At 32.0% G+C, this 12,218-nt stretch overlaps 1 protein-coding gene across 3 annotated transcripts; it reads right to left on the minus strand.

The window, feature by feature from the left end:
• Positions 1-1,132: 1,132 nt before the first annotated feature.
• LOC112727984 (vacuolar cation/proton exchanger 3) lies at positions 1,133-6,493 on the minus strand. Of its 3 annotated transcripts, none has more exons than XR_003812753.2 (12): positions 5,880-6,493; positions 5,029-5,096; positions 4,866-4,894; positions 4,549-4,745; positions 3,314-3,529; positions 3,099-3,224; positions 2,583-2,699; positions 2,443-2,496; positions 2,240-2,349; positions 1,706-1,796; positions 1,546-1,620; positions 1,133-1,446 (listed from the first exon to the last, which is right to left on the minus strand). XR_003812753.2 is itself a non-coding variant. In XM_025777947.3 (12 exons), exons 1-11 carry the CDS (start codon positions 6,153-6,155, stop codon positions 1,553-1,555), a joined length of 1,359 nt encoding a protein of 452 aa, XP_025633732.1. In that variant the 5' UTR covers positions 6,156-6,493; the 3' UTR covers positions 1,133-1,446; positions 1,546-1,552. The 3 variants fall into 3 exon arrangements, 2 of the variants coding, with proteins under 2 accessions (XP_025633732.1, XP_072065708.1); XM_025777947.3 differs by having other exon boundaries at positions 2,240-2,356; XM_072209607.1 differs by lacking the exon at positions 5,029-5,096 and having other exon boundaries at positions 2,240-2,356.
• Positions 6,494-12,218: the final 5,725 nt, after the last annotated feature.

Here is a 12,218-nt window from a genome sequence, read left to right on the forward strand (position 1 = left end):
AAAATATTACTCTATTCTTCTTATTTTCAAATGTTGTTGTGAGGGCAGCTAAGCTATATAATGTGAAGCTTACTCTACAAATTGCTTAACTATCTCTTTAATTTTTCTGCGGATATTGCTCGTTGCAGCAGTCCTCCTTGGCATGCCTTGTATTTTCAGTTTGCTCCATTACATCTGTTGTTTTTTGTTTTGCAATTTTGTTTTAAATCTAACAACTTCTGTTATTTTTGTATTTTGTTTTTTTCTAGCAATTTCTGCTGTTTTTGTGTTCTTGTTATCTCTCATTCTCTATGATGTTGCCAAATGTCTTATTTATTTTTTCTTCCTTGATCATAACATGAATTTTCAGACCCTTTTCTCTTGCCATGGTGATTCTGATTTTAACTCGTTATTTTCATTAGGCTGAAACTTTGGTTTTGAATATTATGGAATGTTTGCTTATACTTCAAGATGTGGGTTGAGATATGTCATTGAGTATTGGGCCTGTAACACTAACACACATTAAATCATACTTTTACTTTTAGCTCAATATAATATTTATCATCACATTCTAACTTAAAATTAATTCTAACTCAACAATCTGTATATTATACAAGTGATGATGAATTTCACTTTCTAATTTTATCCCCTCTCTTGTTTTACTAGTTTAAATTTTAAATTGACTTTAGATCTTTTCAATTTTTATTTTTACCTCATAATTTTAAAAATATAAAATAAAAAATTAAACATAACATATGAAAATATGTGTTACTAGAGAGTAGAGATTATATAACAAAAAGGTCATAGGCGATTAAAACTAAATCAGACGCAAGTTCAAATTTAAGAAAAACACATAAGAGAATAATTTGAAATGTTCCAAACAGTACATATCTATTGTGATTTTATTAAATTACACATGTAATTTAGTAGTTATCTTATTAGGTCTCTTATTAAATTACACATGTAATTCAATTCCTCACCCTTTACATTTCATGGCTATTGACTATTTGACTCGTTTTCTGACGGAATTTACAAATTGTTACTATAACACTTACTAGTCATAGAACAGATTTTGCCAACTCAAAAAATAAATAAATAAATAAATAAAAGGAAAATCATCTACACTAACTATTGCCTCATGTGAGATGTGACCTTTAACAATAAAAGAACCAATTTCATTTATTTGAGAATTGTTGAAAAAATTTCATACAAACATAAAATCTTGGACACAAAATCAGTTGAAGAGGTTTCTATTATTCTATACACAAACTCTGCAAGCAAATGGACCACAACCTTCTGCAGCAAACTTCTTCACCTTTCTCTGCCTCAAGATAACTTTGACTTGGATGAATAAATAAATCATTGAATCTGCTACCATTCATCTTTAGACCAAAATAGATCAAGTGCATTCAGCTGATTCATTAGAGTTCTTGTGTCATGAACCAAAGACAGAAATGCCTTTTTGAACTGCGGTGATCACGAATCAATTTAAACGTCTAAATCGCTACGTTCAAATAACTTGGGCAAGAAGAAAATGTGTGAATGTGTTACATAGAATTGCCTTACCTAGCTATTAAGCTCTAAAAACTGCATCGGTTGCTGGTTTAAGCATCACATTATGAACTTCATCATTAAGTTGATCTAGGGGAAAATAGGAGAACAAAATTTTAGATATGAATTATCTTCATGAATGCATAACATTATTCTTTTTTTTAATTAAACTTACCAGAGGGTGTTGTCTGAACGAAAAAGCAGGCCCCAATAACAATGTAGCATAGAAGGAGAACAAGGCCTTTCATGTAGTGAGAAGTTCCATCCTATAGAATATAAACCAAAGGAAGAGTTAATATCATTGAAAAAATTGATTATTATACACCAAATTGTTAATTAGCTATAGGTTTAATTACTCTATTAGTCTCTATAGTTTCATCAAATTTGCAATTAATTCCTATATATTTTTTCTTTCCAATTAGATTCCTACACTATTTTCAATTTTATAATTAGGTCTTTTTCGTGTTAAAAATGTTAAAATTAACGAAATACTCCTCCCAAAAAACATGTGGTTAAAGATCTAATAGATACTCTCAATTTGTGAAAAAATATTTCGTTAACTCTAATATTTTTTAACACTAGCAAAGACCTAATTACAAAAAGCAGTATAGGCCCAACTAAAAGAAAAAAAAAGTATAAGAACCTAATGCAAATTTGATGAAACTATAGGAACCAACAAAATAATTAAACCTTGGTTATATTATTATACCTGTAATGTAAAGGCTGTGACAATTATTGCCAAAGCAAGAGAACCTGTCTCCAAGAGGTTGAAGTTGAGGTCCATTTTTATGCCAAGAATCCAACCAACAATCACACACACTGGAACCTAAATATATTATAATTAAATTTTTCATGATATAATATATAAGTCTCTTTAACCCAAATTATTTTCATAATAAGCTTAACTCTTACCACAAACATGCTAATCTGAGTTGCAGACCCCAAAGCAACACCTAATGTGATGTCCTGCAGAAATTTCATATTAGTTTCAAGCTAATTAAAAAGTAAGTATGGAATCTAATATATTTTTCTATGTTCTAAGTTTTTCTAACCAGTTTGTTCTTGAAAGCAAATATGATAGCTCCAGCATGTTCGGCGGCATTGCCAACGATTGCGAGCAAGATTATGCTGATGAAACTCACAGACAAACCCCATGAATTTGATGCATCCTATTCGGATTGAGATTGAAATTTTAGTTATAAAAAGTGAAATAGATTTTTTGCATGTCCTATAGGGAAATAAAAGATAGCTCCATCAAAGTTCACAACATCTATAACTGACAATCATTTGCACACTAATTAGGAATTCTAAAATCAATAATCAACTGCAACATTGTTCACCAAAATGTTCATATTTAAACACTAATTTATAGTTTGCGCGCAATATTGTACAGACAGTAAAAGTAAGAAGTATTGGAAAACTTTCAAGTGTAGCATTACACAGGTATTTCAGTGATTTTTAATCATTGATCTTAATTATAAAAAATATATATAATATGTATAATTAAGATCAACCATGTTAAAATTTACTGAAATACCTGTGAATTGAATGAAATTGAAGTCGATTACCTCTATAGTCTGCACCACATATTCAGACAAGAGATCCATAATTGCAGTCATTCCAACAAGCCAACCAATCCCACTCCAGAAACCTATCACTGCTTCTTCTGAATCATTTTGACCTTCATCATCATTCTAAACCAAACCATGATCATACTAATCAGTTAACTGAACTTTCACAAATCTCAGAATCACAGTTTAATTAAGAAGAGTGAGTTGCATACATCTACTTGTGCTTCGAATAGTTGCCGGTGAGTCCAAAGTTGGAAGGCAATGTAAGCACAGTAAGCACACAACATCACAAGGCTAGCAGCTCTAGACACATTCAAGGATGCCTCGGCCACCACAGCCGGTGAGCCGCCGCCATATCTGAACAGCAGTGGGAGCATGTGGCACAACAATCCCAGAAGCAGCATAAGAGAGTTCACATCAGCTTGCCTCTGCAAATTAATTAAACAGCAGCCAAGAAGAAAATTGCAAACATTATTAATTTTGTAATCAATTCTACAAAATCAAAACTAAACACACACTTACATCCAAGTTAAACCCCAAAGTCGTCCTTCAAATTGGTCCCATGCACTAAAATAGTCCCAAGATCCCAATTGGATCAATTATGTCCTTGAGATTGACAAAAGTGACTCGCCATACTGTTAGTGTTGGCCCACCGTGGAAAACTCTTGGCCACCGAAAAGACTTCCAAGAGAAATTAAATGAGAGAACATAAAATGAGAAGACACCAGATTTAGGGCATGTTTGGACGCCATTATTTTGTTAAAAAAAATCTTTTTTCAATGAAAAAAGATCTTTTTTTATTTTTTAACGTGTTTGGCAAATTTCTAGTAGTAAAAGTAAAAGCACTAGTAAAATCAAAAAAAGATCTTTTTTGAGAAGCTGTAATTTACATCTTTTTTAAAAGATCTTTTTTCCTTAAAAAAAAGATGTTTTTCATGTAATAAATGAACAAAAAAGTACTTTTATACTGTTATACCCAAACATAATTGATAGATAAAAAGATCTTTTTACATGAGATATCCAAACATAAAATTACTTTTACTTTTCTATAAGATCTTTTAAAAAAAGATAACTCAAAAAAAGATCTTTTTTTAAAAGCTCACCCAAACAAGCCCTTAACATAAAACCTTAAGGCATCAAAATTAATGGGTCTCTTATCTTATAAACTTTTCCCTTCTTGTTTTCTTCAATGTGAGACAAATTCCTTATACTCCTTGCACTTGCTACTTAACAGTTAGGGACTGATGTGTTTGCCAATGTCAAAAACATAATTGGTATAATTGGAATCTCGATGATTGTTTTAGTGCACGCAGTCTATCTTAGAGACGCTTTGGGCTTAACTCCTTACTTCCTTAACAATATAGCACTATAAATAAGATAAAAAAAAAAAACAAAGAAAAATGTGCAGCTATTTCATAAAATTTTGAAGGGAATTGCATGGACTTACTCTCTCATATTTTTGTTCCTGCCTAAGATTTGCAATGCCACCACAAAGTAGGGAAGTGCCAAGAACCAAAAGAAGGTTTGAAAGTATAGAACCAAGAAGAGAATACTTGACCACAGCAATTTTGTTGTTACTAAGTGCAAAAATTGCTATGATAAGCTCTGTTGCATTCCCACATGTAGCATTCAGAAGTCCTCCAACTATAATCAAATAAATAAATAAGTAAAAGGTATCAACAACATACATTATAGTAATTACTCATAATCAATTAATTCTAAACTTAAAATTAAGTATTAATTTTGCAGCAAACTCGCACATACCTGTGGGACCGGTGTAACAAGCGACTTGCCTGCCATATTTTGAAGCAACAGATTTAAATGGAGAAAACAAAACAATAATCAGGATTAAAAAAAACATTTCACAAGAAAGAGGAAAAGAGAAATTGAGAAGAATGCAAGAAGCAATTGAGTGTTGTTATCTTACTCAGTCATGAAGCTGACTCTTTCAGCAAGTACGGTTAAACCAAGTAAGCTCATGGCAAAAACCCATGGCTACATGCAACAAAAAGGGAACAGTCATGTGAACAAGTCATAACACTTTTAGCCAAAAGAACATTCCCTCTAAATATATAATTATTTATTTGTGTATTATGAAATTAAAGTAACATATTTTGATAATAAAAATTATTATTTATACATTAAAATTAATTATAAATATATATTATTTAATTTATTTTTAATGTGTATTTTATATTTTAATATATAATTTATATCGATAATTAATTTAATGAGTAAATTTTAGTGTTTTAAGTAATTTTTAGTGTATAAGGAACATGTTTGTATAAGGAACAGTTATTTGACATAGCATTAGCATGAGACAACTATTATTATCAAAGTTTGTAACATTAGTTTCGACCACCAAAGAAACTTCAGAAACGGAACATTCTAGAAGGAATTTAATTTGCACTCAATAAAATTCATTTGAGAGAGAGAGAGAAAGAGAAAGATTTTTGCCATCTGACAGATTCTTTGTTAATGTTTTCTGCCTTATATTCTGATATATGATATATCACAATGTCAAATTGTCAATTTCCAATTTTTTGTCTTTTCAACATTTTCTTATTTCAAATTGATACAGGTCACTTGTTTCAATATGTTCTCATCAACCTATGCACCGCAACCACAAAAATAATACTGAATAAATAACAATCATATTAGATATATATCAAAAATTAACCATCGTATAAAATATTTTTTAATAAATACATATATAGAAAAAAAATTAAAGAACATTATAATAAAAATGCAATATAATAGATAATAATAAGTACTCACTCTTGCAAAACCAAAACAATGGGCAATGATAGCAAGAGGAATTGATGGGAAGAGAATGAAAAGCTTGGTTCCAAGAAAAACCTCTTGCAAGTTAGCAAGAAAGTTTCTGAGGAATCCATAGGGAACCTTTGAAATAACAGTGAGTTCAGATTTTTTCCTCAAAGAAGATGATGACATGTTGTGTGCTGTTCTTCCATGTCTCATATCCTTGGTCAACACCTTTGGATTCCCATTTTCCAATAGCCATGGTGATTCTTCATGGCTCCTAGACCCCATTCTTATTATGAATAATAATTTATTATTAATTATTCTTCAAAAATCTAAGGGGGTGATGAGGAAGGAAATTCTCTAGAGATAATAAGAGGACAAATCGAAGGGAAACTACTATTACTACTATTACACCTACCATATAAAATAAGATACACATGAATCTGTGTGTGAGAATATATATATAAAATAATTGTGTCATGAAATGAGAATGGAGATGGTGGAATGGCAGTCATCAGTGAAACTTCGAGGAAGTTTCGTAGTTTTGATTAGTTGTTAATTGCTGTGTATTAGGAAAATTCATCAATAGAAAGAAACGGTACAGTGAATTTCGACCCAAAAAAGAAAAAGAAAAAACGGTACAGTGAATTAATTAGTGGTGATTGCTATGGTGTTAAAAGTACTTGCCTAATTTATTAAGAAAATTAAAAATTAATATTTAATATTAAAAATATAAAAATAAATAATTATTAAATATTTAAAATTTATTATAAAAAATAAATTAAATAAAAATTAAATACTAAATTACAAAAACTATAGAATTTATCTTAATTAATTTATGTAAAAATAGTTAAATACCGTTTATTATTTTTCTTATATTATAGGAGATGTGTGTCACAAAATCATGTAATAAAAAGAGATGGAATTTATATTGCTGTGGAGTTCACAAATAAGTGCCTTCATTTTTTATATTCTTTAATTTTTTTAACAAACGATTACAAATTAGATGGTCCGATTTATATTTTTAAAATTAAAAAAATTTTAACATTAAAATTAGATCCTTCAATTTATATTTTTAAAAATAAAAAAATTTAAAAATACAAATTAAATCCTATTTTTTTTTAAATAAATTGAACTGTCCAATTTAATTAATATCAAATTATAAAAAATTAACGTCATATAAAAAAAATACCAAAATTTTTAATAATAACGTATTACACATATATTTAATTAATATAAAAAAAAATTAGCCGACAAATGCTCCCTCCCGATTATAAAAAAATTACTTGTTTTTAATTATAGTTAAATTTTATTTAATTTTTTATTATATTAATTTTATTTATTTTTTTTTTTAAGTTAGACGAATTAATTAACCGACTCGCCAATTCACTAGAATTCTATAAAGCGCAGCAGCCTATAATTTTTTGTCCTTTTTAGGTGATCTTTAGCGGGACAGGATGTGCTTAAGGGACCTGCTTGGCACACCCTTAATTTTAGTGATTGTCACAGGAGTTATTATTCAGATCAGTTGTTAAAAACTTAAAATAGCATTATTGTTCTTAAAAATTTGTGGACGGAATACACACGTTGATTTGACTGTTTATAGTAACGTACAATCACAATTGCAAAGCCACTGTAGTCTGTACGGCCATGCAAATGCAATATTTAGTCAAGTTACTTAAAATAATTGTCCTGTTTTTTTATCTAAGTAAGAAGTTAGTCAAGTTATTACCCATTTCTTTTTAAAAAAGATCTGGGGTTTTCTTTACCTGATTTGGGGTATGATTTATTGGCTTTTTCAAAATTCGTTCAAACCCTTATATAATAAGTATTCTTATTACATATCAAATTTATCAATCATATTATATGTACAGCAAAATTAATCATTAAATTAAAATTATTAAGATAAAATATATATTAAAATATAAATATATATTATAAATAAATTAAACAACATATATTTATATAGAGTATAACCATAATTAATTTTAGTAATTAATTTTAGTATATAAATAATATTTTTATATATCTATATATAACATTAAGAGTAAATGATTAAATTTGCTCTTAAAAAATTAGTCGTTTTTTAAATTGGTTTTCGAAAAAATTTTTTAATCAAATTCATCTTTCAAAAATTTTAAATTAATCACATTGGTCTTTTTGTTATTTTCTTTGTTGACAGTGTCAAAATTTCTTAAAGTAGCACATTAAATGACAAAACAACACATACTTAAAAATTTTAATTGACTATTAACATTGTAAATTTATGAAATTAGATCAAATTAAAACCTAATTAAAAAGAGACCTTGAGTCATAAAAATCCCTACATTTGGAATATAAACTTATCATGTCTCACCATTGTCATGCTGACAGCTTGGTTGGAAATTACTCACTACAAGAAAAAGGTTTGTCGGCACACTTTTTTTTGCCATGCTTTTAAAGCGTAGCGAAAAGTAGTCGATAGTCACGTTTTTGCAAGGGTGGCCACTGATTTGTGATTTAGTCACGTTAAATCGGCACGCTTTTTTTATGGTAGCCACTGATTTGAAATTTGGCTACGCTTTTTTTGCGAGGAAAAACTAGCACGCCTGAAAAGCGTGGCTGGTTTGTCTTCCAATAGTCACCTTTTTAAAGCGTGCCCATATCCTGTGTTTATTTTGGCACCCTACAAAAGTGTGCCGATAGAGTTCCCTCCCCTAAAATTTAGTTTCCCACCCATTTTGTCCACACTTTACTTTTTTTTTTTCTAACTTTTCAGTTTTAACCCTAAAGTGATAACAATAGCATACTTTAACTTCGTTTCCGAATTCCCTTTTAACCTTAAAAGTGAAGCCACGCCGTCGCATGTTCATCAGTCTTCATCGCACACAGCCCTTCATCATTGCACAACCTTCATCTTCATCTTCATCAATGAGTGTTGCACATCCCTCAATGATCGTCGCACAGCCCTTCCTCTAACTCTCGCACCGGGCCCTCTCTCTGTCACCACCTAGCTGTTTCTCAACCCTCGGACCCAACCTTCGCACCATTAACCCAACCCTCTCAATCGTTTGCCCTCTCTCTGTCGCACCATCAATGCATCGGCACTGTTCTGTTCTGTTCTTGTTTTGATTTTAGGCTTTATTACACAAAATCAAGCTCGGGACTCCTGGTACTGATTACTCTATCGGTACACTTTAAAAGCATAACCAAAACAAACAATCTGAGACACTTTAGAAGCGTGGCGATATGTGAACTTTTCGGTACGCTTTTCAAGCATATAGCTATAGGTTAATACCTATGGTCACACTTTTAAGCGTGGCAAAAGATATAAGTGTGGCAAAAAAGAAAGCGTGCCGATAGATCCACAAAAGCGTGGCAATAGAGCAACCGGCACGCTTGCGGATGTGACCCTTTCAAAAGTATACCGATAGTTCAAAAAGTGTAGCAAAAAGCTATCGGTAGGCTTTTAAGCACTTTTCGACACACTTTAAAAGCGTGACAGAAAACTTATTTTCTTATAGTGACTGTAACAAGGTGACTGAAATTGTCTTTTAAGTAATTAATATTTTCACGTTCATAATTATATTCATGTGATTTTCATCAAGATGTATTTTTATAATGTTTTACATTTTTCTGTGAGGAGGTTGGAGTCCTGCACTATTTAGTCCTACTCTTCAGGATCAAAAACTTACTCGTCACTCATCAGTAATCTGGATAGAAAAATTCTTTTTGATGCGAGCTATTTTTACCACAGTATGATGCCAACAATTCATGTGATGGATGAGCAATGACTTGGTCCGTAATAATAAATAGGTGATAAGTATCTTATACTTTAATAAATTTTGTTTTGCCTGGATTTTGTTCTTTTTTACCTGAACAAAAGGTGTTAGTCAAGCTTGTATCAAGATCTTAATTCGTAGAATAGATATAACTTCTCTTGCAATTGCTCTTAGAATTTAGAGATCGTGCCCGATAGAAGTGTAAAAACAAACAAATAAATAAATAATTATATAAAACAAGAAATAAAAAAGAATAAGTGCAAACAATAAAGAATTAAAATTGCAAGACTTGTATAAAAATATACAGAAATTGACAAGAATTTGAATGAAAATAACAGAATTTAAATAACAGAAAGAAAATAACATAATTAAAATTACTGAAAGAGAAAATAGAATCTCCCAATACTTACATGGACTCGTGACTCATGTTTTTGTGCGTCAGTGTGACTAGAAATTTTTAGAGTGAGTGAGTGTGTGAATAAATGAAAACTCCATAGCTTATTGAAACTAATTCTATTTATAGAGAAAAAAAATCCTAAGTTAATTGACATAACCTTGAACTTCAAGTAAACATGTTCTTCAAGTATTCTTGGATTTCAAGCAAACTTGGACTTCAAGTAGTCTTGAACGTCAAGCAATTTTGGACCTCAAACAAACTTGGACCCCAAATAGTCTTGAACTTCAAGTAAACTTGGGCACCAAGTATAAGGTAACTTGACCATCAAGCCTAACACATTCTTATTTTCTTTAACCATGGTGTGCTTTGTAACACCCTAGTTAGCCTAAGCCTTACCTCGCATCGTAAAGCAAAGGTTAATCAAAGGTTATGACAGTTCTAAGCTTATACATATATTATATAGAAAGAATTAATAATATCTAGAAGCCCGATGAAGAATATAGCTCAGAAACAGGATTTAAAAAGCGCAAAACGTACTAGCGAAGCTACTAACTTAAAGCACAAGAAACAGATGTAATATAACAAAATATAGTAGTATAATATCATAAGAATCTAGCCATGGCTCGTGGAGTTTAAGCCAGCAAGTCATATACAGACCATATATGAAACCAGACAATAAAAATAGCTTATACAAGTTTTGTTCTCTCAAATACAAGCCTCTAGGCAAAACAAAATACAAAAGTGAGAGACATATTCAAAATAAATCAAAAGACTACAAAATATATCCGGATTCTTCGCTCCTGTCACCAACCAGACAACTCACTGAGGTGGGTTGCGATCTGCATCTAAAAAACACAACAGAAATATGGTATGAGAACCGGAGGTTCTCAGTATGATAACAGTGCCCAGTAATGTAGGATATAAGATCCCGGGACGCCAGAGGCAATCCTAGACTCCATATCCATCACAAGATTCAAACTTAAAGCGTCTAAAGCAAATAAGCATAATATGTAGAGCCTTAGCAAAACTTAAACCATAGCACAAAAAAGGGTAACCTATCCTAAGGAATTTCTAATCTAATCAAACACCGCTGTCCCACAGCCTTCACCAACTGACCCTCCATGCGATCCCATCGCCACCGCCTTCCGAACCTCTTCAATCCCAGTAGAAAGCACAAGTATATTCAATACAAGTAAAACACAAGTATAGGCATATATAGCAATTAATTCAAATAGCAATTAGACATGTTATACAGATAGGAAAACAATATCAAGTCGGCAAAGCATGCAAACAGATAGAAAATGCACATGATGAATGTCTGCCCTACTGGCTGTGATATCAAATTGTCGGTTCAACTGCCAACCCGACACATCTCCATGGAGATGTTGCCCTTCGGATTCATGGTGTAGGAACCCCCGAGATATAGTGCTCGGATCACTATCTAGGGTTTTGCGCCTGTACGCTCTGATGATCCGAAGGGATGTGAGCGGGATCTATTGCCACAGACCTCACATCTAAGCGCAAGCGGGATGAACCACCGCCCTTACGCCGCCGCCGCTACCTTGACAGGCGAGATCCAACCTCGGCCCCTGCCGGGCGCATAGTGTCTCATAATCTCAATGAAAAGTAGTGCAGTGGTTTTCAAAAATATTTTTAGTACAAGATGGATCCATCACTTCATTCAGAGTCCTCGACTCTTTTCAACCACTGTTCATTCACATTACAGTTCCGAACTCAACAGTTCCTTAATCCTCACCTCATTCATCAACCATTCATCACATAATATTGAACCACCTTCAGTGCGCCAGAAGCCTAGTCCTCCGTTTTCTAAATTTACAAATAATAGCGTCTAAAACCCTTAAATCTTTTCCCATATTTGAGTATCCAAAAATATGCCCAAAGGTCTAAAAGGGTGTTATAGGAGCTTACAACCTCGTCGGGAAGGTGAAATAGTTGAAAATAAATCAAAATTTGAGAAACAGGGCGTGTGCGTCCGCATAGGGGTGTGCGTGCGCACGCCCAGGAAAATTTTTAAAAGTGTGCGTACGCACAGGGGGTGTGCGTACGCACAGGTACCAAAACTTTCAAAATCTGTCCACTCGTACAACCTGTGCCAGCGCCCCAACAGACTGGCCTTCCCAACGTGTTCGTGCGCACAGGTCTGTGCGTACGCACAGGTTGCAATTTCCCATT

This window comes from Arachis hypogaea, chromosome 12 (assembly GCF_003086295.3).
Source record: "Arachis hypogaea cultivar Tifrunner chromosome 12, arahy.Tifrunner.gnm2.J5K5, whole genome shotgun sequence".
Lineage (NCBI taxonomy): Eukaryota > Viridiplantae > Streptophyta > Magnoliopsida > Fabales > Fabaceae > Arachis > Arachis hypogaea.